This window comes from Oncorhynchus keta, chromosome 12, assembly GCF_023373465.1.
Source record: "Oncorhynchus keta strain PuntledgeMale-10-30-2019 chromosome 12, Oket_V2, whole genome shotgun sequence".
NCBI classification, from domain to species: domain Eukaryota; kingdom Metazoa; phylum Chordata; class Actinopteri; order Salmoniformes; family Salmonidae; genus Oncorhynchus; species Oncorhynchus keta.
This window is the reverse complement of record NC_068432.1, coordinates 42,581,836-42,607,788: the sequence shown is the minus strand read 5'-3', so window position 1 is coordinate 42,607,788 and position 25,953 is coordinate 42,581,836. Positions and strand designations below refer to the sequence as shown.

Below are 25,953 nucleotides of genomic sequence, written 5' to 3'. Positions count from 1 at the left end.
TGTTTTGTACATTTGCATACAACACTGTTTTCAACTTGTCTTTGGCTGGGCAATCTAACGTTAGTCTTTGAAGCAGTCTAGCCAAATCTGTTGGTGAAACAGATTTTCCTTTACATTAGCTAGCTGGCTAACAAACAAACCAAACTAACTAGACCTAGTTCGTTAACTTCGTAACCAGTTCTTCTGAATCAAGTGATTGCTTCATCGATTGAAGACATCACAACACAATGTCTTGCAATGTAAGATAAATGCCGTCTGCAACCAGCACCGTACATGAGCTACACTAGTGGTCAGTGTCAGCCATATTTACTATCCCCGCAGTCGAACCAACAGGGACCATACTCTGGCTGACAAGAAACACATTTTCAAATGAAGACAAATGCCCCAAACCAGTCTCCTTTCCACCCCAGTTTTGAAGAGTCATGTTACGCGCTCGCATAGAGACCTTTTGAATTAATGTTTGTGGCTGGCTTCCTGTGTGTGAGAATAGCTGTTTGTGTTTCGGAATATCTTACCCGCTTTATTGTGAAATTATAGCAAGATATTTTCCTATCCCGCTTTCTCCCCTGTGCCTCAGTCAGTATCCGTTTGATGGCAACCCTGATTACTGACAAAAACCATCCCCTCCCCTTCCTCTGCCAAAAAGTGTTACAGCACGATACATAATTGGTGCAATAAATTCTGTCTTCCTGCAAAATAGTGAGTCATTTTGCTTTTCCCGAACCGACAGCTCTGCGCCTGCGCATTTGTTTGACTGCGACACAGAATTAAGAATTATAATACTTTATTCATTTAATAGGATCTCTATGCTGCGACAGGGCTGGTAACAATTGGAGGACAAGAGGAAAGCTCTTTGAGTAAATTATTTAATTGACAACCAATTCTTATGCAAAGCATTTTTTTCTATAATTTTATTGGTTTAATTTGTGAGTTATCTATTCCCATACAGGGTTTGCCCACATTTAGAATATAACATTCCGTCAGTTATTTTAAAGTATGTTCATAAAAGTGTAAACCTTCAGTGTAGGATTATTTGAAAGATGAGGGAACAGAAAGTTGTTTTATGCAGATTTGACAAGATATGCCAAATAATCCAACATTTTTATGAACATGATTAGGCTACATCAATCTACAACTCAGTTAATTATTCTCCTTTACAACATTTTGCTTAGACCTATCATGACCAATTTTGATATATCCTAGGAATTTTTTAGCAACCATTCCTGAGGATTAAACAAATGCCTTGAGTGGTGTTTTTTCTTTTGACAGTGTCAAAATTATCCCCCTGTCTATTATGACTATCTGGCAAAAGACAACAAAAGTTAATCTTAGCTATGCACAAAATGCTAACTATTCAAACACACCCACCAGTGGAAAAACACAAATGAATGTCACATTTCCTTTTTACAGACGCTTTTGAGTTGGTCATCCTTGGAAAGTAAGCCACACCCACAAACTCGGCACGTCCAAGTTGGTTGCCATGGTTACGTGTCTTTACATGCCTTTAAACTGTTGCATGATGGATAGGAGATGTTCGCTGCGTTTCTGGATGTTTCCCTGCTCCTCTTCCAGTCTACCCTGCTCGTGCACAATCTCCTCCTTGGAAGAGAGAGGGAAAATGTATGAAAAAGGCATAAAGATCCTATTAAATTACTAGACCCTCACATTAGGAAGGATCGGCCGCGTATCGCGGCAGATTGACGAGGACGGCATTTTCGGAGCTAAACTGTCCAAGACGCACATCCAATAACACATGAAACCTAAAATAATTCGGCCCAAAAAGAATTAGCAATTTTCTCAACCAGTGGCATATTAGCTTTTTAGGTGAGCGCTGATGCCACCCTGTAATCACCAGTGCCCACTTTGTCAAAGGCAGGGACAGCAACATATTTTGCTTGTCCATTCCCAGCACACAGCGATCCACCAACGTTCCGTCAAAAAAATGTATCTAACATAAATCATGTAGCAGATATAGGATATGGTAGAAATAGTATGTTGCATTTTCTGTAGCAAAGGCTGCAGATAAAATGTATGACAATGTAATGAGATAGACACTTTTTACATCATGATGCAGGTTTCTCCAATCAAATAGTCAGTGGTGGAAAAGGTACTCAATGTCATACTTGAGTAAAAGTAAAGATAAGTAAAAGTATTTGGTTATAAATATACTTAAGTATCAAAAGTAAATGGAATTGCTAAAATGTACTTAAGTATCACAAGTAAAAGTAAAACTATAAACCATTTCAAATTGCTTATATTAAGCAGACAGATGGCACAATTGTATTTGTTCTATTTATTGGCGGATAGCCAGTGGTACACTCCAACACGCAAGACAATTTACAAATGAAGCATTTGTGTTTCGTGAGTCCGCCAGATTAGAGGCAGTAGGGATGAACAGGGATGTTCTCTTGATAAGTGTGTGAATTGGACCAATTCCCTGTCAAAATGTAACTACTTTAGGGTGTCAGGGAAAATGTAGGGAGTAAAAAGTACATTATTTTGTTTAGGAATGTAGTGAAGTAAAAATATAAGTAAAGTACAGATACCCCAAAAAACTACTTAAGTCGTACTTTAAAAGTATTTTTACACCACTGCAAATAGCCTAACCCAAATGGCGATCAATCAAATAAAAAATGTGCTGTCATGTTAATAAACAACATATCCTAAAAACGGTAACGGTCAAAGTAACATGGGCAATATGGAATGGACAATCACAACTATTATCCAGGAGTTTCATCCCATTATTATGATCAGTGGTTTCAAGTTTGTATCCATACATTTTTTTACAAGCTGATCCTAGCTATAAAAAACATTTCAAATAGGATAACTTCTGATAAAGTTGGGTAGCTGATATTCAGAGCTTGAATAGCCAAATTGATTAGTCAAAGACATCAGGACAAATAAAGCCAACGCAACTGCCTATTTTACTAACAGTGGGCCTACCACATGGATGGGCATTCAGAAAATTCCAATGCAGGCTGACATGGTAGACTACACCCCAGTAAGCACAAGTTGGCGCAGATGCCCTTTGGACATATCATTTTTGGTGCCGTTCGGAACGGTCTTGATTTCCACATCCATAGACATTGTTTCTTTCCCACATTTTGTTGGTGTTACAAGGTGGAATTAAAATTGATTTGTCGTTTTTTTGTTAACCATCTACACAAAATACTCTGTAAATTCAAAGTGGAAGAAAAATTCTACATTTTGTAAAAATGTATGAAAAGTAAAACATATATCTTGATTACATAAGTATTCAACCCACTGAGTCAAAACATGTTCTAATCACATTTGGCAGCGATTATAGCTGTGAGTCTTTCAGGGTAAATCTCTATGGGCATTGCACACCTGGATTGTACAATATTTGCACATGGTTCTTTTTTAATTTCTTCAAGCTCTGTCAAGTTGGTTGGTGATCATTGCTTGACAGCCATTTTCAAGTCTTGCTATAGATTTTCAAGCCGATTTAAGTCAAAACTGTAACTAGGCCACTCCGGAACATTCAATGTCGTGTTGGTAAGCAACTCCAGTGTATATTAGGCCTTGTATTTTAGGTTATTGTAAGGGGTGCATAACTGGTGGCAGGGAAGTGAGACGCAGGAGAGCAGAACTAGGTAATAGCCGGAGCAGTTTAATACCAAAACCAAAGGCATCAAGAAAATAACAACTTGGGTACAAAACCCGACGTGCACCAGTCAACATGTGCACAAGCACTTACAAACAAACAATACCACACAAAGACATGGGGGAGCAGAGGGTTAAATACACAACACGTAATGAGGAAATGAAAACCAGGTGTGTGGGAAAACAAGACAAAACAAGTCCACGAGGTACTGAAGGCCTCTCGCCCGATGCCTCGAATCCAGTATGGAACAAACGGAGTACGCCGGGGCCCCCTCGATGTCCAGAGGGGGCGGAGGAACCTCCCGCACCTCAGACTCCTGGAACGAGGGGTTAATACGGTAATCGGGGGGAAGATGTAACCTGTAATTCACCTCGTTCAGTCTCCTCAGGACTTTAAATGGCCCCACAAACCGCAGACCCAGCTTCCGGCAGGGCAGGCGGAGGGGCAGGTTTCGGGTCGAGAGCCAGACTCGGTCTGCGGTGATGGTCTACGCTGGCTTTCTGGAGCAGCACAGCACACAGAAGGTGAACATGGGCGGCGTCCCATGTTTCCTCCGCGTGCCGGAACCAGTCCTCCACCGCAGGAGCCTCGGTCTGACTCTGATGCCAAGGAGCCAGAACCGGCTGATACCCCAGTACGGACTGGAAGGGGGGAGGTTAGTAGAGGAGTGACGGAGCGAGTTCTGGGCCATCTCGGCCCAGGGAACGAGCGCTGCCCACTCCCCCGGCCGGTCCTGGCAATAAGACCTCAGAAACCTACCCACATCCTGGTTTACTCTCTCCACCTGCCTGTTACTCTCGGGGTGAAAACCTGAGGTAAGGCTGATTAAGACCCCCAGACATTCCATGAACGCCCTCCAGACCCTCGAAGTGAACTAGGGACCCCGATCAGACACTATGTCCTCAGGCATCCCGTAGTGCCGGAATATGTGTGTAAACAAGGCCTCCTCAGTCTGTAGGGCCAAAGAGAGACCAGGCAGCAGGAGGAGATGGCAGGACTTAGAGAAATGATCCACAACAACCAGGATCGTGGTTTTTCCCTGTGATGAGGGGAGATCGGTCAGGAAATCGATCGACAGGTGTGACCATGGCCGGGTGTAGCTTACCTCTGGGCAGGTGCCAAGGAGCCTTACACTGGGCGCACACCGAGCAGAAGGAAACATAAACCCTCACGTCCTTAGCCAAAGTGGGCCACCAGTACTTCCCATTCAGACAGCTAACCGTCCGACCGATGCCTGGATGACCAGAGGAGGCTGACGTGTGGGCTCAATAGATCAGCCGGTCACGAACAGTAGACGGAATGTAGAGACGCCCAGCGGGACACTGGAGGGGAGCGGGCTCTGCACACAACACCTGCACAATGTCCACGTCGAGCTCCCACACTACCGGCACCACCAGGCAGGAGGCCGGGAGTATGGGGGTGGGATCCATGGGCCTCTCCTCTGTGTCATACAGCCGGGACAGTGCGTCTGCCTTCACGTTCTGGGAATCTGGTCTGTAAGATAGGGTGAAAACAAAACGGGTGAAAAACATGGCCCACTTTGCCTGGCGAGGGTTCAGTCTCCTCACCGCCCAGATGTACTCCAGAATGCGGTGGTCAGTCCAGATGAGAAAGGGGTGTTTAGCCCCCTCAAGCCAATGTCTCCACGCCTTCAAAGCCTTGACGACAGCCAACAACTCCCGGTCCCCCAAGTCATAGTTTCCCTCCGCCGGGCTGAGCTTCCTCGACAATAATTTCAGGGGTGAAGCTTCGGTGGCGTACCTGAGCGCTGAGAGAGCATGGCTCCTATCCCAGCCTCGGATGCGTCCACCTCCACAATGATTGCCAAAGAGGGATCCGGATGGGCCAGCACGGGAGCCAAGGTAAACAGAGCCCTCAGGTGACCAAAGGCCGTGTCCGCCTCAACCAACCACTGCCATACCGGTCCCCCCTTCACCAGTGAGGTAATGGGCTACCTGACCAAAACCTTGGATAAACCTCCAGTAGTAATAGGCAAACCCTTGAAACCGCTGCACCTCCTTTACCGAGGTGGGAGTCGGCCAATTACGCACGGCTGAGATGCAGTCACTCTCCATCTCCACCCCTGAGGTGGAAATGCGGTACCCTAGGAAGGAGACGGACTGTTGGAAGAACAGACATTTCTCAGACTTGGCGTACAGGTCATGCTCCAACAGTCGGCCAAGCACCTAGCGCATCAGGGACACATGCTTGGCGCATGTAGCAGAGTATATCAGAATGTCATTTATATACACCACTACACCCTGCCTGTGCAGGTCCCTGAAAATGTAATCTACAAAGGCTTGGAAGACTGATGGAGCATTCATCAACCCATATATGGCATGACGAGGTACTCATAATGCCCTGAGGTTGTACTTAACGTCGTCTTCCACTCGTCTCCCTCCCAGATACGCACCAGGTTGTAACCACTCCTGAGATCAAGTTTGGTGAAGAAGCGCGCCCCGTGCATTGACTCAATCCCCATGGCGATAGGAGGTAGCGGGTAACTGTACCTCACAGTTATCTGATTAAGGCCTTGATAGTCAATGCACGGGCGAAGACCTCCCTCCATCTTCTTCACAAAAAAGAAACACGAGGAGGGGGAAGTGGAGGACCGAATGTACCCCTGACGCAGGGATTCGGAGACATATGTTTCCATAGCCACCGTCTCCGCCTGTGACGGAGGATACACGTGACTCCTGGGAAGTGCAGCGTCTACCAGGAGATTATCGCACAATCCCCCCGTCGATGGGGTGGTAAGTGAGTCGCCTTCTTTTTGGAGAAGGCGAGAGCCAAATCGGCATATTCGGGGGGAATGCGCACTGTGGTCTGGACTTTCCACCGTAGTAGCACCTACGGAAACCCCTAAACACCTCCCCGAGCACTCTCGCGACCACCCCGCGAGAGCCCTCCACTGCCTCGAAACAGTTGGGTCATGACAAGCTAACCATGGTAGGTCTAGCACCACGGGAAACGCCGGAACCTCCTCCGGTCTCCCTGAGCGCAGAACCTCCCAACTCCATGGGCATCGGAGCGGTAGTGCTGGGGGAAAGAACCAACAGACCTCAATCTGGATGTCCGCGGGTAGCCAGCAGGTTATCCAGCCGAATGGTCAGGTCCACCAGCTGGTCGAAGTTGAGGGTGGTGTCTCTGCAGGCCTACTCTCGACGGACGTCCTCGTGCAAACTGCAGCGATAGTGGTCAATCAGGGCCCTGTCGTTCCATCCCGCTCCAGAGGCCAGGGTTTGAAAGTCCAAAGCGAACTCCTGTGTGCTCCTCGTCCCCTGCCGCAGGTGGAAAAGACGTTCACCCACCTCTCTGCCCTCAGGCGGGTGGTTGAAGACTGCCCAGAATCGAAGGGAGAACTCCTCAAAGTAGTCCGGCACCGCATCTCCTTCCAACCATACAGCGTTGGCCCACTCCAGGGCTTTCCCAGAGAGGCATGAGACGAGGGCGGACACCCTCTCACGGCCCGAAGGAGCTGGGTGGATGGTTGCCTGGTATAACTCCAACTTTCAACAGGAAACCCTGGCAGCGGCTGCCGTCCCATTGTACTCCCCGGGGAGGGTGAGGCGAATCCCACTGGAACCGGGTGCAGGGGGAGTGAGTAGTGAAGGCCCCTGTTGTGCTGATGGAGGTGCTGGAGGAACTCTCCGTCTCTCCCAGCGGTCCATAGCTTGGATGACGTGGTCCATGGCGGCGCCGAGATGGTGGAGCATCGCTGTGGGTTCCTGGATGCGCTCCTCGATCTCCATATCAGTGGCACCTGCTCCTGCTGAATCCATATTCGGGTGTGGTATTCTGTTAGGGGTGGGTAATTGGTGGCAGGGAAGTCAGATGGAGGAGAGCAGAACTAGGTAATAGACGGAGCAGTTTAATATCAAAACCAACATCATCAAGAAAATAACAACTTGGGTACAAAACCCGGCGCGCACCAGTCAACATGTGCACAAGCACTTACAAACAAACAATACCACACAAAGACATGGGGAGAACAGAGGGTTAAATACACAACACGTAATGAGGAAATGAAAACCAGGTGTGTGGGAAAACAAGACAGAAACAAATGGAAAATAAAAAATGGATTGGCTATGGCTAGAAGACGTCGATCGCCGAACACCGCCCAAACAAGGAGAGGAACCGACTTTGGGAGAAGTTTTGACAGTTATTGTCCTGCTGAAAGGTACATTTGTCTCTCTCAGTGTCTGTCAGAAAGAAAACTGAACCAGGTTTTCCTCTTGGATTTTGCCTGTACTTAGCTCTATTCCATTTTTATTTATCTCCCCCAAAACTCCCCAGTCCTTGCCGATGACAAGCATACCTATTTAATTATTATTATTTTTTTAATTTTACCTTTATTTAACCAGGCAAGTCAGTTAAGAACATATTCTTATTTTCAATGACGGCCTGGGAACAGTGGGTTAACTGCCTGTTCAGGGGCAGAACGACAGATTTGTACCTTGTCAGCTCGGGGGTTTGAAATCGCAACCTTCCGGTTACTAGTCCAACGCTCTAACCACTAGGCTACGCTGCCGCCACATGATGCAGCCACCACCATGCTTGAAAATATGAAGAGTGGTACTCAGTGATGTTGTATTGGATTTGCGCCAAACATAACGCTTTGTATTCAGGACATAAAGTTAATTTCTTTGCCAATATTTAGCAATTTTACTTTAGTGCCTTATTGCAAACAGCATGCATGTTTTGGAATATTTTTATTCTGTACAGGCTTCTTTCTTTTCAGTCTGTCATTTAGGTTAGTATTGTGGAGTAACTACAATGTTGTTGATCCATCCTCAGTTTTCTCCTATCACAGCCATTAAACTATGTAACTGTTTTAAAGTCACCATTGGCCTCACGGTGAAATCCCTTTACGGCAACTGAGTTAGGAAGGATGCCTGTATCTTTGTGGTATCTGGGTGTATTGATACATCAGACAAAGTGTAATTAATAACTTTACCATGATATTCAATGTCTTTTTTGTTTTGTTTTACGCATCTACCAATAAGTGCCCTTCTTTGCGAGGCATTGGAAAACCTCCCTGGGCTTTGTGGTTGAATCTGCGTTTCAAATTCACTGCTCGACTAAAGGAACCTTAAAGATAATTATATGTGGGGTACAAAGATGAGGTAGTCATTCAAAAAGCATGTTAAACAGAGTCCATGCACGTATTATACAACGTTTTACTCCTGAACTTATTTAGGCTTGCCATTACATTACATTTACATTTAAGTCATTTAGCAGACGCTCTTATCCAGAGCGACTTACAAATTGGTGCATTCACCTTATGACATCCAGTGGAACAGCCACTTTACAATAGTGCATCTAAATCTTTTAAGGGGGGTGAGAAGGATTACTTTATCCTATCCTAGGTATTCCTTAAAGAGGTGGGGTTTCAGGTGTCTCCGGAAGGTGGTGTTTGACTCCGCTGTCCTGGCGTCGTGAGGGAGTTTGTTCCACCATTGGGGAGCCAGAGCAGCGAACAGTTTTGACTGGGCTGAGCGGGAACTGTACTTCCTCAGTGGTAGGGAGGCGAGCAGGCCAGAGGTGGATGAACGCAGTGCCCTTGTTTGGGTGTAGGGCCTGATCAGAGCCTGGAGGTACTGAGGTGCCGTTCCCCTCACAGCTCCGTAGGCAAGCACCATGGCCTTGTAGCGGATGCGAGCTTCAACTGGAAGCCAGTGGAGAGAGCGGAGGAGCGGGGTGACGTGAGAGAACTTGGGAAGGTTGAACACCAGACGGGCTGCGGCGTTCTGGATGAGTTGTAGGGGTTTAATGGCACAGGCAGGGAGCCCAGCCAACAGCGAGTTGCAGTTATCCAGACGGGAGATGACAAGTGCCTGGATTAGGACCTGCGCCGCTTCCTGTGTGAGGCAGGGTCGTACTCTGCGGATGTTGTAGAGCATGAACCTACAGGAACGGGCCACCGCCTTGATGTTAGTTGAGAACGACAGGGTGTTGTCCAGGATCACGCCAAGGTTCTTAGCGCTCTGGGAGGAGGACACAATGGAGTTGTCAACCGTGATGGCGAGATCATGGAACGGGCAGTCCTTCCCCGGGAGGAAGAGCAGCTCCGTCTTGCCGAGACGTTACAAAGGGTTTGAATACTTATTGACTCAATGCATTTCAGCTTTTCCTTTTTAATTAATGTGTTTTAAAAAAATCTTCAAACGTAATTCTACTTTGACATTATGGGGTATTGTGTGTGGGTCAGTGACACAAAATCTCAATCTCAAATTTTAAATTCAGTCTGTAACACAACAAAATGTGTAAAAAGTCAAAGGGTGTGAATACTTTCTGAAGGCACAGTGCAGATAAATTCTTCACATTTACTGTTTTACACAATATCTTATCAGAGCACTGGCTAACCATGGTTGACCAACTCCCTGACAAACATGACTGACCCTTGGACCATCATAAGAAGGTTCATCTCAGTTCTAGTATTCTAATACCTAATTCTATGGAAAAAAAGATGCCCTATACCTGGCTTTCAGCAGGACATTGAGCGTACACTTCAGAAAAAACACGTGCGTATTCATAAGTGGACGGCTACCTTTTCTGAACAGATGAGGGGTTTTCTGGTAGCCTAGTGCTGAAAGGTACAACTGTCATACACTCCCCAAAAACCCACAATGTCATGTGATCATCCACTAGAAATAAAACTGAACTGAATACAACTTCACATGTAATCTCTTACACTTCAGGAATACACTTCTAATTCTACACCTGGAACTGCATGCATGTTTATGTTTGTGTTACTGTTTGTGTGTGTGTGTGTGTGTGTGTGTGTGTGTGTGTGTGTGTGTGTGTGTGTGTGTGTGTGTGTGTGTGTGTGTGTGTGTGTGTGTGTGGTTAGTTACCACTACACACCCTGAGTTTACACAGCCCCTTCCTTTCCTTGTCATTCTCCTCTGCCCGTGCACGTAGCCAGGTCTCATTCTGGGCTCTGTGTCGCTCAAGCATTTCCTGTAGTTCCTGCAACACCAAAACCACAAACAAAGCTTCCATCATTCTTCCTGGAAAACCATTATTTCATAGAATAGAAATTATTCAACCACACAAAAAGGGGAACTATTGGAAAGCTACATATTTGGTGAATGAGTGGAGTGAATGATAATCTTGAACTATGAGTGAGCCTTTACCTCCTCCTGTTGCTGATGGTGGGCTTGGTGAGATTCTCTCTTGTACTGAAGAGCAGCTGCAGACTGAGCAAGCTCTGACCTTTCTCTACAGTAATGAATAACTTATTGAATGGATGAATTCATGAATGAATGCATGCATGAATGAATCGGTTTGTCAGTCACTCAGTCAATTAATGAAGAGTTTATTGGTCAGGAAAATGTTTGACCTGTTTGTTAAACCTGTTTGTCAAACTTTGGACCTAGATTGAAAACATAATACCTGTCAAGCTTCTGAAACTCTCCATCAAGCATGGAGAAAGCTTTATGGATCATATCCATCGCCTCATCTCGGACGGCACTGAAGTCTCTTTGGGCTGTAACCTAATGATGTAACATCAGCATGATAAACATACAGACTACAAGTTGTTATAGAAACAGTATGTGAGCAAGTTGCTACTACCTGGATATAATAGCATGTCTTACAAGGTGGGCTTTTCTTAAGGAAAGTTTGAGGGAGTCAACGAGAGAAAGAGAGTTTCTCAGCCTAGCCTCTCTCTCTCTCTCTCTCTCTCTCTCTCTCTCTCTCTCTCTCTCTCTCTCTCTCTCTCTCTCTCTCTCTCTCTCTCTCTCTCTCTCTCTCTCTCTCTCTCTCTCTCTCTCTCTCTCTCTCTCTCTCTCTCTCTCTCTCTCTCTCTCTCTCTCTCTCTCTCTCTCTCTCTCTCTCTCTCTCTCTCTCTCTCTCTCTCTCTCTCTCTCTCTCTCTCTCTCTCTCTCTCTCTCTCTCTCTCTATGCCTCGGGACTACCTGGCCTAAATACTCTTGCCTGTCCCTGTCCCCACTCCACCCAGCCATGCTACCGATCCAGTTCCGCTGTTCATGCCTGAGGCTATGCAACTCTGACCTGTTTCTCCGTACATGCTACTTTGTGCCGGACCTGCTGTTTCAACCCTTTCTCTCTCTAATTATTTTTCGGACCTTCTGTTTCCACCTCTCAATGCTCAGCTATGAAAAGACAACTGACATTTACTCCTGAGGTGTTGAACTGCTGCACTCTCTATAACAGCTGTTGTGTTTATTTGACCCAGCTGGTCATCTACAAAAGGTTGAACGTCTTGAAGAACGACCGGGCCATGTACTCTTATAATCTCTATCCGGCAGAGCTAGAAAAGGACTGGCCACCCCTCGGATCCTGATTCCTCTCTAGGTTTCTACCAAGGTTCCTGCCTTTCTAGGGAGTTGTTCCTAATCATTGCGCTTCTGCATCTGCATCTGCATCTGCATTGCTTGCTCTTTAAGGTTTTAGGTTTTAAAAATACATTTGATTGATTGATTGACTGCTTTAAAATGTTTTACTAAGTTACTACATCATACAGTAACAATGCCTCTATGCAGTTTGATGAACAGTTCACTGCTTTTCATGTGACCCACCTGTTCAGAGGCAGCTGCATCCGTCCTCACAGAAAACAGAGATGGAGACTCACTCAGCTCATACTTGACATTGGGGACCTTTGTCGGCGCGAAGCTGATCAAATGAGAGCGAAAAAGCTTTGTGAAACCTGAAACCTAATTTGAATAACTGTAACTGTGTAGGTGTAGGATCTTAACTTGATCATCCTGTTGAAAAATTACTTTCTTCAAAAGCAGGAAATGTAAAACCTGTAGTGCATTTGGGGTTTAAAAAGGCTTCTAAATGTTGTAATCTCCACAAAAATTCCAGACTTGATTTTCCCTTATGAAAAATATATCAACCACTACAGAAATGTAAATTAATTAAAATCCACACAATAATAGACATTTCCTGTTTTGCTGCAGGACTATTTTTCTGTTGTAGGAGACGGGATCTGTAGGTAAACATAAAATAACACAGCCAAACCAGAAAAATAAGTCTGCAAAAGAGAGCAAAATGTTAATTGTAGTTTGAATAGGATAGCTGACATAACAAAATACTAACCCATGGCTGACTCCCTGAAGCCCAAACTCAGATAGAATCTCCTTCATCACTATTAGAAGAACAGAAAGGAAGTACAGAACCGGCTTATCAAATGACATCAAACTCCCAGAGACACACGAATAAAGGTTGAAGAAAGATGTAAAAGTGTAACGGAATGGCAGAAAACTACCCAAGTATTGGAAATCTTTGAAATTGATATAGGCTGTGTTACCTGGCTGTCTTTCGGATGGGTTAATCAATTTCATCACCTTCAGGTCATTGAATTCTTGTTCTTCATTTTTGCCACCAAATACATATATCTGCATGATAGGAACACCAGGTCATTAAGAGAGAGAAATAGAGGAAGAGATAGACAGATGACACACACGTGCATGCACACACGCACACACACACACACACATGGCTGTGAAGGATGAAGGCTGTATGGTCATGACGGCGGGCCGGAGGAATCCCCACATAGAGAGGCACCTTCCATTTCATCTTAGCTGGAGCGGTGGAGATGGAGGGGGGAGGGAGGGAGAGGGACCAGGGAGGGAGACAAGTAGAGGGAGGGAGGGAGGGAGACAGGGAAGAGGGGAAATGTCATTACACGTCAGCTACTAGGCCTTTATCTGTAAACCTGGGATCTTTATTCAAACCGCCGAAAACAAATAATAATTGCTTGAAGGAACGAGGGATGGATTTTTGTGCAAGGACTTTTTCCACACGAGGGCAGCATACATGCAGTATTCAAATGCCCATGCTAATATAGTGGAAACCGTGATGATGCTGTTTGACTTACCAATGCTTAATTTATGAATTTCATTGGTTGATGTGACTGTTCCATCCTGACTGGTGCATTTTCCACCAAACAAGTAAATATCCTGAATTGAATGATATTCAAATAATAAGAGCAGGAGTACATGAATAACACCAAAGTAGACATTCATAGTCCTATAAGGATTTATTGAGTCAAGCATTCTGTTGCCTGGCAATATCAATATAATTTGATATTTTTGGTAGGTGGTGAGGGGGCATTTAGTGTGTTGTTTATACCTTGTCATGATGTGCTGTGAGGGTCTGACCTGCACAGGCCAGGGGCGACTCCCCCTTCACACCATACCTCTGCCACACCAGGGTTTCTGAGAATGACAGGTCACTTTAGTTCACTTCAGCCCCATTCCACTGTGACATGAATAATGCACTATTGATGTCACAATGAGTTTAGAATAACAACATTACATCATAGTGGTTTTGCTGCTGGTGATTTATTCATAATGTCGGAATAGGCTGTCTGAGGATGAGGTCAGACAAGTTGAGCCCCATTCTGATAATTGCACTGTGACATCAATAATGCACTACTTATGTCACAATAAATGTAGAATTACAACATTACATCACTGTGGTTTGCTGGTAGTGATGTCATTTATGAAGTCACACAACACTCTTAGAAAAAAAGGTGCTAACGAGAACCAAACAGGGTTCTTTGGCTATCCCCATAGGAGAACCCTTTGAAGAACCCCTATTGGTTCCAGATAGAACCCTTTTGGGTTCCATGTAGAACCCTTTCCCCAGAGGGTTCTACATGGAACCCAAAAGAGTTCTACCTGGATCCAAAAAGGGTTCTTCTATGGGGACAGCCACAGAACCCTTTTGGAACCCTTTGTGGGCTGTTTGAGGATGAGGTCACTTCAGTTCAGCATCATAGATGCAGCAAAGAGGTCAATGGATCGCAGACCATGAGGGAAAGAAGATGGAATGCCGGATTGGCGCACATACAACAAATCTGATCTAACAAAGTGGATAGTTGTCAAATCCGTCATGATTGATGTATTGAAACAGGCCCACAATGTGGTTACTGAAGTCCTATTTGGATATATTTATCTGTTTTCGCTGCATAACATTTAGAAGTAGTCCCTTTTTAGGTTTAGAAGAAGTGACTGCTAAATGCTAACTACTGTTTGTATAAACTGGTAGCATAGCTAGCACACAGAAATTGTGAGAGGTAGTCAAAGTAGTTTTTAACTATAATGCTGTTGATTGGTGACAGTGACATGAACATGTATTGGGGTTGACCTCCATACAAGGATTATACTCTGATTTTTCCCTCAACATAGTATAAAATACACATATAAACAATAGCCTAATGTAGGCTAATTTTGATGGGTGCAATGAGGAGAATCGGGATCTTCCCCCACAGCATCTTTACCCCACTCGTTTTCATGGAAATTCCATTGTTTTGGTAGAGTTCGATTGACCTCTTTACCTGATCTATTCTGACAATTCCAATGTGACATCAATAATGTATTATTGATGTCACAATGAGTTTAGAATAACAGCATTACAGCGGTTTGATGTCATTTATGATTCAGAATTACAAATTTGCATCACAGTTGTTTACTGAGGTTTTGGTTTGATTAGAACATTCCCCTATTCTAATGATGTCACAATGGGTTTACTAAAATGTGTCAAATGTAAAGAATATCAGCCCATGCAAAGTCTGTAGGAGCACTAGCATTTCTTTACCCGTGTTGAGAACATGAATGTCTTTGTAGTAGCAGCCATCCTCAGCACATCCCCCAAACATGAACACCTGCTCACTGACTACAGCAAACGTGTGGTTGTATCTACAAAGACAGAACATCACATACACAGACAAATACTGTAGCAGGCTGCATCTGCAGGATCAGAGCGTGTAATCTGTCAAAACTAAAATAAGTGTTCGTACTGACAAAAAACTGGACTGAACTGAACTAAGTTCAGAACTGAAATGAAGCCAAACTTGTTGTCTATAGCCTGTTGTTGCAAGGCAAGGGCTGTGTGAATTTGGATTGGGATGAGGATGAGAGTGCCCGTACTAGACTGTTGGCCGTCCTTGGAACGGTCATGACTGAACCGTGCCAAGTACTGGGGGGCTTCAATGGAGGACAGATGGCATTCAGATATAGTTTCACATGAGGTCGTCCGTTACCCTATTGGTTGCTGTTGTCAACATACTGTGCCATGGCAACCTTTCACGCACACTCTGTGATGGAATGCAGCACAGCTAACAAACAAGTCTTCTGGCGTACAATATCAGCTAAACCCAGCAAATGTAATGATGCATCCTTTCAACAGGAGAATCTTTAGCTCATTTCTGTCATTTGAGACCACTAGTTAGGCTTCTTATGTTTACGATGGTGTAAATTACCTTGCAGATGGCAGAGTGCCAGTGGTCTTGACTGGGGTCCAGTTCAGAGAGACTGAAATACAAGTAGTCACACTCTGAACCAAAGAGACTGAAGAGATGAATTACTCTACATGCATAAATATTTCCTCTGACCTAAGTTAACCTCCACGGCAGCATTATTTATAATTTACTTCCTAATCAGTGGGTTCGACCTGACAGCAACAGGGTCAATGATTTGGATGAAAGTGTTTGCTATGCTTGTAAGTGACCATGGCTCAACCCTGGCCCATACTGACCTGTGTTGACCATGGCTCAACCCTGGCCCATACTGACCTGTGGTGACCATGGCTCAACCCTGGCCCATACTGACCTGTGGTGACCATGGCTCAACCCTGGCCCATACTGACCTGTGGTGACCATGGCTCAACCCTGGCCCATACTGACCTGTGGTGACCATGGCTCAACCCTGGCCCATACTGACCTGTGGTGACCATGGCTCAACCCTGGCCCATACTGACCTGTTGTGACCATGGCTCCACCCTGGCCCATACTGACCTGTGTTGACCATGGCTCAACCCTGGCCCATACTGACCTGTTGTGACCATGGCTCCACCCTGGCCCATACTGACCTGTGTTGACCATGGCTCCACCCTGGCCCATACTGACCTGTGTTGACCATGGCTCAACCCTGGCCCATACTGACCTGTATTGACCATGGCTCCACCCTGGCCCATACTGACCTGTGTTGACCATGGCTCAACCCTGGCCCATACTGACCTGTATTGACCATGGCTCAACCCTGGCCCATACTGACCTGTGGTGACCATGGCTCCACCCTGGCCCATACTGACCTGTGTTGAACACCATGAGGTCATCAGTGGGGACACCGTCTAGGAGCCCACCGTAGACATAAATGTTGTCTCCCACGGAGACGGAACTGTGTCTGATGGTTCTAAGAGACACACCGCCTGTGGCAAGCCGCTCCCACGTCAATGACACTATAGCAAATGAGACCAGAGGGCATGCTTTACTCCGTGTTAAACTGTGTAGTTTTAGTTACAATAAACTGTACAGCAAACTCAGTAATGAACATCACAATCTCACCCTAAGCATGGCATGGGTTGTGAAAATAATAAACGCCACAGCTACTACTCTTTCAAAGTTGTTGTTGTTATGGCAATGTCATTGAAGTGACCTCATCCTCAAACAGCCCACAAAGGGTTCCAAAAGGGTTCTGTGGCTGTCCCCATAGAAGAACCCTTTTTGGATCCAGGTAGAACTATTTTGGGTTCCATGTAGAAACCTCTGGGGAAAGTTTGGGGGAGTTAAGCTCTTTCATCATTGACACTGGAGGTGGCAAAGAATCTGGAGTTTTAACCAATTATGTTATCTTTAAGTCGAGGCTGAGTTCCTTCTTATCATCTACACTGCTTCCCTGAAATAACCCAGGGACTGACTCCCTGCCCTGTAATCTTACCTATGTCAAAGCAGTAGACTCCAGGAAGACATTCTCCAGCCTGTGGACTGGCCACTCCTCCAAACAGGTAGAGCTTGCCTTTAACCACACTGCGGAGGCAGGGAGAATATATCTACAGTATATATGTACAATTTTTGAAATGTTATTTAACCTTTGTTTAACTAGGTAAGACAGTTAAGAACAAATACTTATTATCAATGACAGCCTAGGAGCAGTGGGTTAACTGCCTTGTTCAGGGGCATAATTACAGATTTATACTGTTAGCTCGGGATTCTAGCAACCTTTCGGTTACTGTCCCAACGCTCTAACCACTAGGCTACCTGCCGCCCCAAGGGACTTCCTGCCCTTTAATCTTACCTATGTCAAAGCAGTAGACTTAACAGATGTCTCAATGAATGTCTCCATGGTTGATTTGAAGACAAATAGCATACCGTATTAGTATGGTCTGAGGTTCAAATGGTAATTGAGATATCATAATTGTTAAGATGCTGTATACAGTATTTCAATTACCAAAGTGTGTGCCCTTCTCTTGCTGAGGGTACAACCCCATTCTGTGGCATCACCTCCCATGTGATGTGAGTGGCTGAAACTAGAAACATATGGCTGAAACGGAGTAATCATATGTAAGAAATGACATTATGCTTAATCTAGACTGTCAATAGGGGTATTTAGTTGTAGCCTACATGTGTTTGGTTGAGCTCATTGAGTATAATTATACTGTACCTGTGAGCATGTAGAAGTCATTCAAATATACTGGCTGCTCCTCCTACAGAACAATGGGAAATACCTTGTTAGGTTCATTGCAGTGTTTTAGATAGGCTAACCAATTAGTAGCATAAGGTAGTGAGATTGACCTCATGGGATATGGTGGACACCCCTCCAAACAGGAAAGCTATATTCCCAGCCACAGCTAGCGCATGGCTGTGCCTGGGAAGAAGGAGAGATGTGGAAATGGAGAAATTAAACATGGAAACAACTATGTTGTTTTTCCATCTGCTTCTAGAGAGGCATGTTCAGCCAAGTTAAGAAAATACTGGGGGCATACCTGAGGTGATGACGGGGAAAAGCTGAGCGGTCAATGAGAGAAGCACACACACACACACACAAACACACACACACTTACCTGGGGCTTGGCGGTTTACCTTTCGTTTCCTTGGCAACCCAGTGTCCACTTGCTAAAGCCATTCTGTCTACAGAAACAGGCATAAAAAGCTCTAAAGATGATCAATATATTTTACTGAAAAAGTGCCAACCTGAAGTAATCCTGGTGTTAAATAATGTACCATAAATATTTTGGTGGAGAAGGAATCTGCCCCAGGTGATCCTAGAATAGTTTGCTGGTTAAGCACCGTGTCCTCTTACAGACACACCTTTGCCGTGCAGGTACTGTAAACTGAACACTCTCGTTGCCTAGTGATGACCACAAACAGACCTCATGGAGCACAAAATACCAGTAAAGCAATACGTTTCACATGACTTACTTACCCACCTGGTATACACATTTGAGCATGCAATAGACATTTACCATTAACAAAAAAGGACATTGGTAGGCGGCGCGTCATTCAATTACACCTGCAAGGAAAACCGGCAATGCATAATTTTCTCCTATATGGAAGATGGTTCTAAAAGCATCGGAGCAGTAATAATATTAATGGAATCTTAATCCTATTTTTGACATGGTATTTCTGGGTAAAGCACCTAGATGCAATGCAGCATATGTTTCCTCATTTGGCCTACCAAATATGTATTTTTTTTAACCTTTATTTAACCAGGCAAGTCAGTTAAGAACAAATTCTTATTTTCAATGACGGCCTAGGAACAGTGGGTTAACTACCTGTTCAGGGACAGAACGACAGCTCGGGGGTTTGAACTTGCAACCTTCAGGTTACTAGTCCAACGATCTAACCACTAGGCGACCCTGCCGCCCCATATAGCATTTTGAATATTAGAAAACAACTCATGTTTATCAGAGTAAGCTGAGTTGTGCTCTCTCTTTCAATACAATAAAGTTAACCACAACTAAATGTTTTATTTGGACCAGAGAATAAACCACAATAGATTCGTTGTTTCCGGGTACTGCGCGTCCTTCTTTCGTGGCTGCAGGAAACGGTGTTGAGCCCTAAATCTGGTCTCAGACCAGTTTTCTCAACCTTCCCCAGACAACAAGCTGATGCGTAAAACGGTGCCATAAAACCACACACTGATCCGCAGTCAGCACCATCTCTAATCTTCCATCGCTGGAGTGCGCTGTCCTCTGTACAGAGTGAATCGAGAGGACGTGTTGATGACGTTTGCAATATCCATTTTGTACATTATTCGCATTTGTTGTCGATTCGGTCGGACTACTGGCTTATAAACACGTATTTTTTTTACAGTTAGCCTTCCAAGGCTAAATAAGAAGGCATCCTGGAAGAAGCGGGTGAACCGAAGATCCCTACGCAGCATGGATTCTATGTAACTCCGGCAAAATGTAATGAGGAGATGACTCCGGGAGAGAAAGATCAACAGGGTACCAACCGTATAGTGTTGGTCAAGAAAATTATCATGAAAGATGGGCCCACGGTATGTGAATTAATCGTCTTTATTTCGCTAGCCTATTGCAACCGGGAATGTAGCCTATAGTATTTGTGTAATGTAACAATGTAACCGATTTCACATAAACTGCCAACGGTGGAGTATCAGCTGTGAGTGCGCCTGCGGTAGCAGCAGGCAATGACATAAGCGGACATTGTGTACTCGAGATACCTTGTGAAAATGAAACGGCTCTGTCAGCCCAAAGTGCGACACATTCTTGCGCTAAACCTATTACTAATCCGTTTTGAATTGTGGATCAATGTGTTATTAGATGATCAATAATGATAGACGGTTACGTTGGAACGCCTATTGGAAGGACGCGGCCGGTAATATCTCGGGGTAGCGCCTTAAGGCCTATAGCTGCGGAGGAGCTTATTGAAGCCTGTATACTATTGATATGCCGCTGACATTACATAACATCCTCCGACTTCCCCCCAACGCAAGCTGTTTGCATGATAATTCCATAACCATGTATTCATAGACAGAATGCATTATCACGATAATGTATTGTTTTCAAATTAATATTTGGATAATAGTTGTTGTTGATGCTGGCTGTGCTCTAGCCAATAGCCAGCTGTCAGGACCATGGAAGGTGTTACCATGGTGTTACCTTGGAAAGGAAGGATGACCTGGACCAAAAACACAATCACAGATGGCATAAACATGTTTTTAAAAAAGGAAAACATTACATTTTGTACTATCCAGATGTAGGATCTTAATTTAATAACTATTTTTTGGGAGAATTACCCTACAAAGCAGGCAATGCAAAAGTGTAGTGTATTCAAGGTTTAACAAGGATTCTGTTATTAGTCTGAGCTATGCATCAAAGTCGATTGAGACATGAATTTTATATTAGGGGTTTTATTTGTAATTAACACAACTAAATGCTTAGGCCTGACTCTATTTTTCACAACATTGAAAAGCCAGCAGTGATTGAATCGCCATAAAGCCTGGCTACTGTATGTCTAATTCCACAGATTAGGCTCGGTGATCATGACGTGATTTCCACCTTGCATGACAGCGAGCTGAGATGACATCACACTCTCCCCCAGTTCTCACTCATGCATACATATCACATATACACAGACAAACTCAGTGCACTCACTGTCATCAACACGAGGGATAGTAATAGAAGGCCCACATTCAATCTCTTCTGTCATTAAACGGCCCTGTCCCAATCTTCCCAAGACTGAAGGCTGCATCACTGTGCTGTGAAGTAGCTCGGGGCCTGTGCTCCCCTATCTCTGCCTTCCTCAAAGACCACTGATGGACTCCTTCAGAGGTCCCCACGTGGATGTCTTCAAATAGCAAAGACAGTGACTTATTCACCTTGAAAGAGAAGTGGAGCAGTGGGATTTCTTTTTCTTATTGATTTAGATGTAGACTGATTTAATCTAGATAATCCCATTCAGACAGCATCATTAGACAATAGACTCAGTAAATGGTAGCCTTTTTGAAATGCTGTTGAAAAAATTATCACACTGTGAGAGCTGTTCATTTGGTGGATGTTTTAAAATTGGATCGAACACTGTCTAAAATGGCCACCTTTCTTTCCTGTGTGTTGCAGCCGGGCCATGGCATTGGCAGACCCAGTGTCTCCCATGCTGTTGTGGTCATCTTCCTGGAGTTCTTTGCCTGGGGTCTCCTCACCACTCCCATGCTGACAGTGAGTTCCATCTCCAGCTGGCCTGTCTGTTTTCAGATGTAGGATCTTAATTTGATCACCCTGAAGCAGGACAATTAAAAATGTTTAGTGTATTTGAGGTTTAAATGGCTTCTGAAGTTTGTAAATTCCATTTAGAAATTAGACTTGCCTTTCTCTTTATGAAAAATGTATCAACCTCTATAAAATGACCATTCATTATAATTCACATAATTTAAATGTCCTGTTGCTGCAGGATTATCTATCTTATCCATTTTATTGGATCTATCTATTTTATCTATCTATGCAACATGTAAAGTGTTGGTCCCAAGTGTCATGAGCTGAAATAAAAGATCCCAGAAATGTTCCATATGCACAAACAGCTTTTTTATCTCAAATGTTGTGCACAAATTTGTTTACAACCCTGTTAGTGAGCATTTCTCATTTGCCAAGATAATCCATCCACCTGACAGGTGTGGCATATCAAGAAACTGTTTAAACAGCATGATCATTACATATGTGAACCTTTTGCTGGGGACAATAAAAGGACACTCGAAAATGTGCAGTTTTGTCACACAACACCACCGATGACTCAAGTTGAGGGAGTGTGCAATTGGCATGCTGACTTCAGGGTTGTTCAACAGAGCAGTTGCCAGATAGTTTAAATGTTAATTTCTTTACCATAAGCCGGCTCTGTTATTGTAGAGAATTTGGCAGTACGTCCAACCGGCCTCACAACGGCAGACCGGCTCATACGGCTTCTTCACCAGTGGGATCATCAAAGGGGGGTGCTGAGGAATATTTCCGTCTGTAATAAAGCCCTTTTGTTGGGAAAAACAAATGATGTTCGGCTGGGTCTGGCTCCCTAGAGAGTGGACCTATGCCCTCCAAAGCCTACCCATGGCTGTGCCCCTGCCCAGTCTTGTGAAATCCATAGATTAGTGCCAAATGCATTTATTTCAATTGACTGATTTCCTTATATGGACTGTACCTCGGTAAAATCTTTGAAATTGTTGGGTTTTATATTTTTGTTCAGTATATCTGTAGCACAGCCATCAACTCTCTCTTGCTCTCTTTCTCACTCTCACTGCCAGTCTGTCTCTTATTTTCATCCCCATCTGTCTCTTCTAGTCTTCTCTCTGTAGGGTAGGTTTCTTGGCTTGTAAAACCGCTTGTTAAGCACACAGCTGTCTGTGTGTGTGTCTATGGATTCTTGGCAGTTGGCACCCTATCTGTGCAAGAGACCCTTTTTAAAGATCTTTGTGGTTTCTCTGTGGTTTATTTTTGCAGGTTTTACATGAAACGTTTCCACAGCACACATTTCTGATGAATGGCCTTATTCAAGGTGTGAAGGTAAGATATCAGGCATAGAAGTAACTTAAATACAAAACTGTTGTTTGGCAGACTACGAACAGTATATCTCCAAAATAATTAACCAATTACGTAATTTATTGATCACTGCTTTGAGGATCCCCGTAGAGTTGCATCCCTGAGCGATTGAACAAAAGCAGCATTCTAGTACTCTATTTTAAAAAAAATCTAGTATCTTATGAAATAATAACTAGTGATGTATAAGTTTAATTATAAGTTTATCATATGTCATTTCAGGAGAGCAAAGGGCAGCCATTTTCTTGCTGCTACTTGATTATAATTCAGCTCACTCTCATTTACACTAAAGATCAATGAGGCTTCTCATTACGGGTTCCCGGTAACATGGTGTTCTTAACAGAGGCTCCTCCCCCTCTTGACCCTCCTCCGCCACAGGGCCTCCTGTCCTTCATGAGCGCCCCTCTGATTGGTGCCCTGTCAGATGTGTGGGGCAGGCGGTCCTTCCTATTGGTCACTGTGTTCTTCACCTGTGCCCCCATCCCGCTCATGAGACTCAGTCCCTGGTAAGTCCTGCACCTGTCTTCTGACCAAGAAAAAAACACTGCTGTGATTTGGTTCAGTATTCATTGTGTCTTTTGATTTGAATTAAACAATAAGTACATGTAAACAGGGATTTGTGTGTAGTGCTGTTGTAACAGTGCTAGTTTAGATTAAAATACCATATTATCCCACCTATGCACAAACTACCATATGTTTTAACCATTTCAGTCAGCCTTTCAAATTGGTAAACATTTTGATGCCTGTCAATAGATCTTTAGCTTTAGAGTCTGTGGGAGTGTTTGTTGATCTTATTTGTCAAATATGTGGTGTGGAATGCACTGCCTTGGATGTGACTGACATAATGTTTTCTCCCTCAGGTGGTACTTTGCAGCGATTTCCATGTCAGGGGCTTTCTCTGTCACCTTCTCTGTCATCTTTGCTTATGTCTCTGATGTCACCGAGGAGCATGAAAGAAGCACAGCATACGGACTGGTAAAGAGCTAGTTCAATTTTTATTATGACTTCAGCAGGGATGGGTCACTGATGGGAGTGGGGGCCACAAAACATCTGAACTCATCATGAGGGGCCGTAGTGGTTCGTTCTCCTGCGTACCCACATCCATACCTACATATGCAGTCAGAGCCGGCCCTAGCCTTCAGCAAAGTTATTTTTTTTGTGGGCCCCCACCTTGTGAGCAAAATATTTTACCTGCTCCTCCTCTTGAAAGCGGGGCGTAGAGAAAATGTTAGTTTTGAAACAAGTTTGCTGCAATTCTATACATTTTGCTATGGGGCGGAGAGGAAATTGAGTAATCTTCTAACTAATTTCATGCAATTCTATACATTTTGCTATGGGGAGGAGAGGAAATTGAGCAATCTTCTAACTAATTTCATGCAATTCTATACATTTTGCTATGGGGAGGAGAGGAAATTGAGTAATCTTCTAACTAATTTCATGCAATTCTATACATTTTGCTATGGGGAGGAGAGGAAATTGAGCAATCTTCTAACTAATTTCATGCAATTCTATACATTTTGCTATGGGGAGGAGAGGAAATTGAGTAATCTTCTAACTAATTTCATGCAATTCTACACATTTTGCTATGGGGAGGAGAGGAAATTGAGTAATCTTCTAACTAATTTCATGCAATTCTACACATTTTGCTATGGGGAGGAGAGGAAATTGAGTAATCTTCTAACTAATTTCATGCAATTCTATACATTTTGCTATGGGGAGGAGAGGAAATTGAGCAATCTTCTAACTAATTTCATGCAATTCTATACATTTTGCTATGGGGAGGAGAGGAAATTGAGCAATCTTCTAACTAATTTCATGCAATTCTACACATTTTGCAATATGGTGGATAGAAATGTTTTCGGTTTTGAATGTGATATCTGAGTGTGTGACTAACAAAATCAATGGGGCCCCCCAGGCTGGTAATTCTTAATAACTTACCAATCAACAAAATATTTAGCTGACATGGGCTAATTGAGTGACTGTCAGTGATTGACATAACAAGAGGAAAACTGCTGATGCACAACCACGTTTTGAAATTGCACCTGGTGTATCCTACTATTCTAACTCTCAACAGTAAGTTTGGCCGCCAGTTGCCCATCCCTGATGTACAGTGTTTTCCTCAGTTGATTGGGGTAAAGGGTAGTGGATAATTATCTTTCCAATTCTATTTGACAGTTATGTGGGTGAAGATCAAGGTCTGCACTTCTATATGGGTTATGCAATGTGTTCTGTTGTGTTGAATAGATGTTGGTTGTGTCATGTTTTTACAATCCTTCACACAGTGATTTCAGATCTCATGCACTCCCTTGAGGTCACAGTATGCAGTGTGTCATATGCCATTGAATTCTCTCATCCTTTTCACTTTGTATTTTGCATCTTGGCGTTGAATGAAGAATAGCATTTATTAACATGAATTAAGTTCCCTTTGTATAGCTTAACCACGTGTTAAATGTGAAAAATAGCTGCATACATTGGGTCATTGACAGCTATTGGCTCCAATACCATTAAAAAATAATAAATGCACTACAAGACTTCATGGATAACTGTGACAATTGTTGCTGAGTGGACTATCGTGATTAAATATAAATAGACCTAAAAAAAAAAAAGACTCGTTTAAAACACACCTTGTCCTCTGTGTTTTCCTCTAGGTGTCGGCTACGTTTGCAGCCAGCCTGGTGACGAGTCCAGCCATCGGGGCGTACCTGTCCGCGTGTTACGGTGACAACCTGGTGGTGTTGGTGGCTACGCTGGTGGCTCTGGCAGACATCTGCTTCATCCTGCTGGCCGTGCCTGAGTCCCTACCGGAGAAGATGAGACTCAACACCTGGGGAGCACCTATCACCTGGGAGCAGGCAGACCCCTTCCAGGTGAGTGCTACAGTATTCTATGCCATGCTATACCATGCTATGAGTCAATGAGATCGGCCTGGGATATACTATACGTACATACACGTTAGTAGGCTACCTAGCTTCATCAGTGTTTGTGGCCATTTTAAAAAGCCTTTGGTGTCTCTGTTAGTTTAAAGCCTTTGG

The 25,953-nt window shown here is 44.0% G+C and overlaps 3 protein-coding genes across 9 annotated transcripts in view; 1 reads left to right on the top strand and 2 right to left on the bottom strand.

Annotated features, from left to right (window-relative positions):
* The window catches only part of LOC118391521 (spindlin-Z), a 20,561-nt gene extending 19,877 nt beyond the window's left edge, over positions 1-684 (bottom strand). For all 4 annotated transcript variants that reach the window (XM_035783004.2, XM_035783007.2, XM_035783005.2 and 1 more), the window contains exon 1: positions 516-684. The gene's annotated coding sequence lies outside the window, so the exon portion shown is untranslated. The remainder of the gene's footprint in view (positions 1-515) is intronic.
* Positions 685-767: 83 nt separating this feature from the next.
* Positions 768-18,733, bottom strand: zmp:0000001301 (rab9 effector protein with kelch motifs). Of its 4 annotated transcripts, XM_052458347.1 has the most exons (19): positions 18,603-18,732; positions 18,443-18,509; positions 18,174-18,246; positions 18,043-18,085; positions 17,830-17,908; positions 17,320-17,408; positions 16,694-16,840; positions 15,864-15,915; positions 15,200-15,300; positions 13,730-13,815; positions 13,476-13,557; positions 13,094-13,179; positions 12,906-12,993; positions 12,695-12,743; positions 12,172-12,265; positions 11,024-11,124; positions 10,765-10,849; positions 10,493-10,597; positions 768-1,599 (listed from the first exon to the last, which is right to left on the bottom strand). In XM_052458347.1, exons 2-19 carry the CDS (start codon positions 18,502-18,504, stop codon positions 1,495-1,497), a joined length of 1,527 nt encoding a protein of 508 aa, XP_052314307.1. In that variant the 5' UTR covers positions 18,505-18,509; positions 18,603-18,732; the 3' UTR covers positions 768-1,494. The 4 variants fall into 4 exon arrangements, with proteins under 4 accessions (XP_052314307.1, XP_052314309.1, XP_052314308.1 ...); XM_052458349.1 differs by lacking the exon at positions 18,443-18,509 and having other exon boundaries at positions 17,830-17,922; positions 18,573-18,733; XM_052458348.1 differs by lacking the exon at positions 18,443-18,509 and having other exon boundaries at positions 18,573-18,733.
* A 404-nt stretch (positions 18,734-19,137) lies between these two features.
* Positions 19,138-25,953, top strand: part of mfsd14ba (major facilitator superfamily domain containing 14Ba) — a 30,145-nt gene continuing 23,329 nt past the window's right edge. The window contains exons 1-6 of the mRNA XM_052458350.1: positions 19,138-19,881; positions 21,461-21,559; positions 22,826-22,888; positions 23,300-23,427; positions 23,782-23,896; positions 25,570-25,788. Coding sequence (XP_052314310.1) covers positions 19,801-19,881; positions 21,461-21,559; positions 22,826-22,888; positions 23,300-23,427; positions 23,782-23,896; positions 25,570-25,788 — 705 coding nt within the window. The 5' untranslated portion in view covers positions 19,138-19,800. The remainder of the gene's footprint in view (positions 19,882-21,460; positions 21,560-22,825; positions 22,889-23,299; positions 23,428-23,781; positions 23,897-25,569; positions 25,789-25,953) is intronic.

Excerpts from the sequence above, each read along its gene's own strand:
- zmp:0000001301 (XM_052458346.1), bottom strand. The coding sequence starts at position 18,525 with ATGCCTGTTTCTGTAGACAGAATGGCTTTAGCAAGTGGACACTGGGTT. Across the intron at positions 13,816-15,199 it reads CATTCATGTTCTCAACACGG|AAACCCTGGTGTGGCAGAGG; the intron begins GTAAAGAAATGC and ends TGTCATTCTCAG. Across the intron at positions 13,558-13,729 it reads TCACAGCACATCATGACAAG|GATATTTACTTGTTTGGTGG; the intron begins GTATAAACAACA and ends CATTCAATTCAG.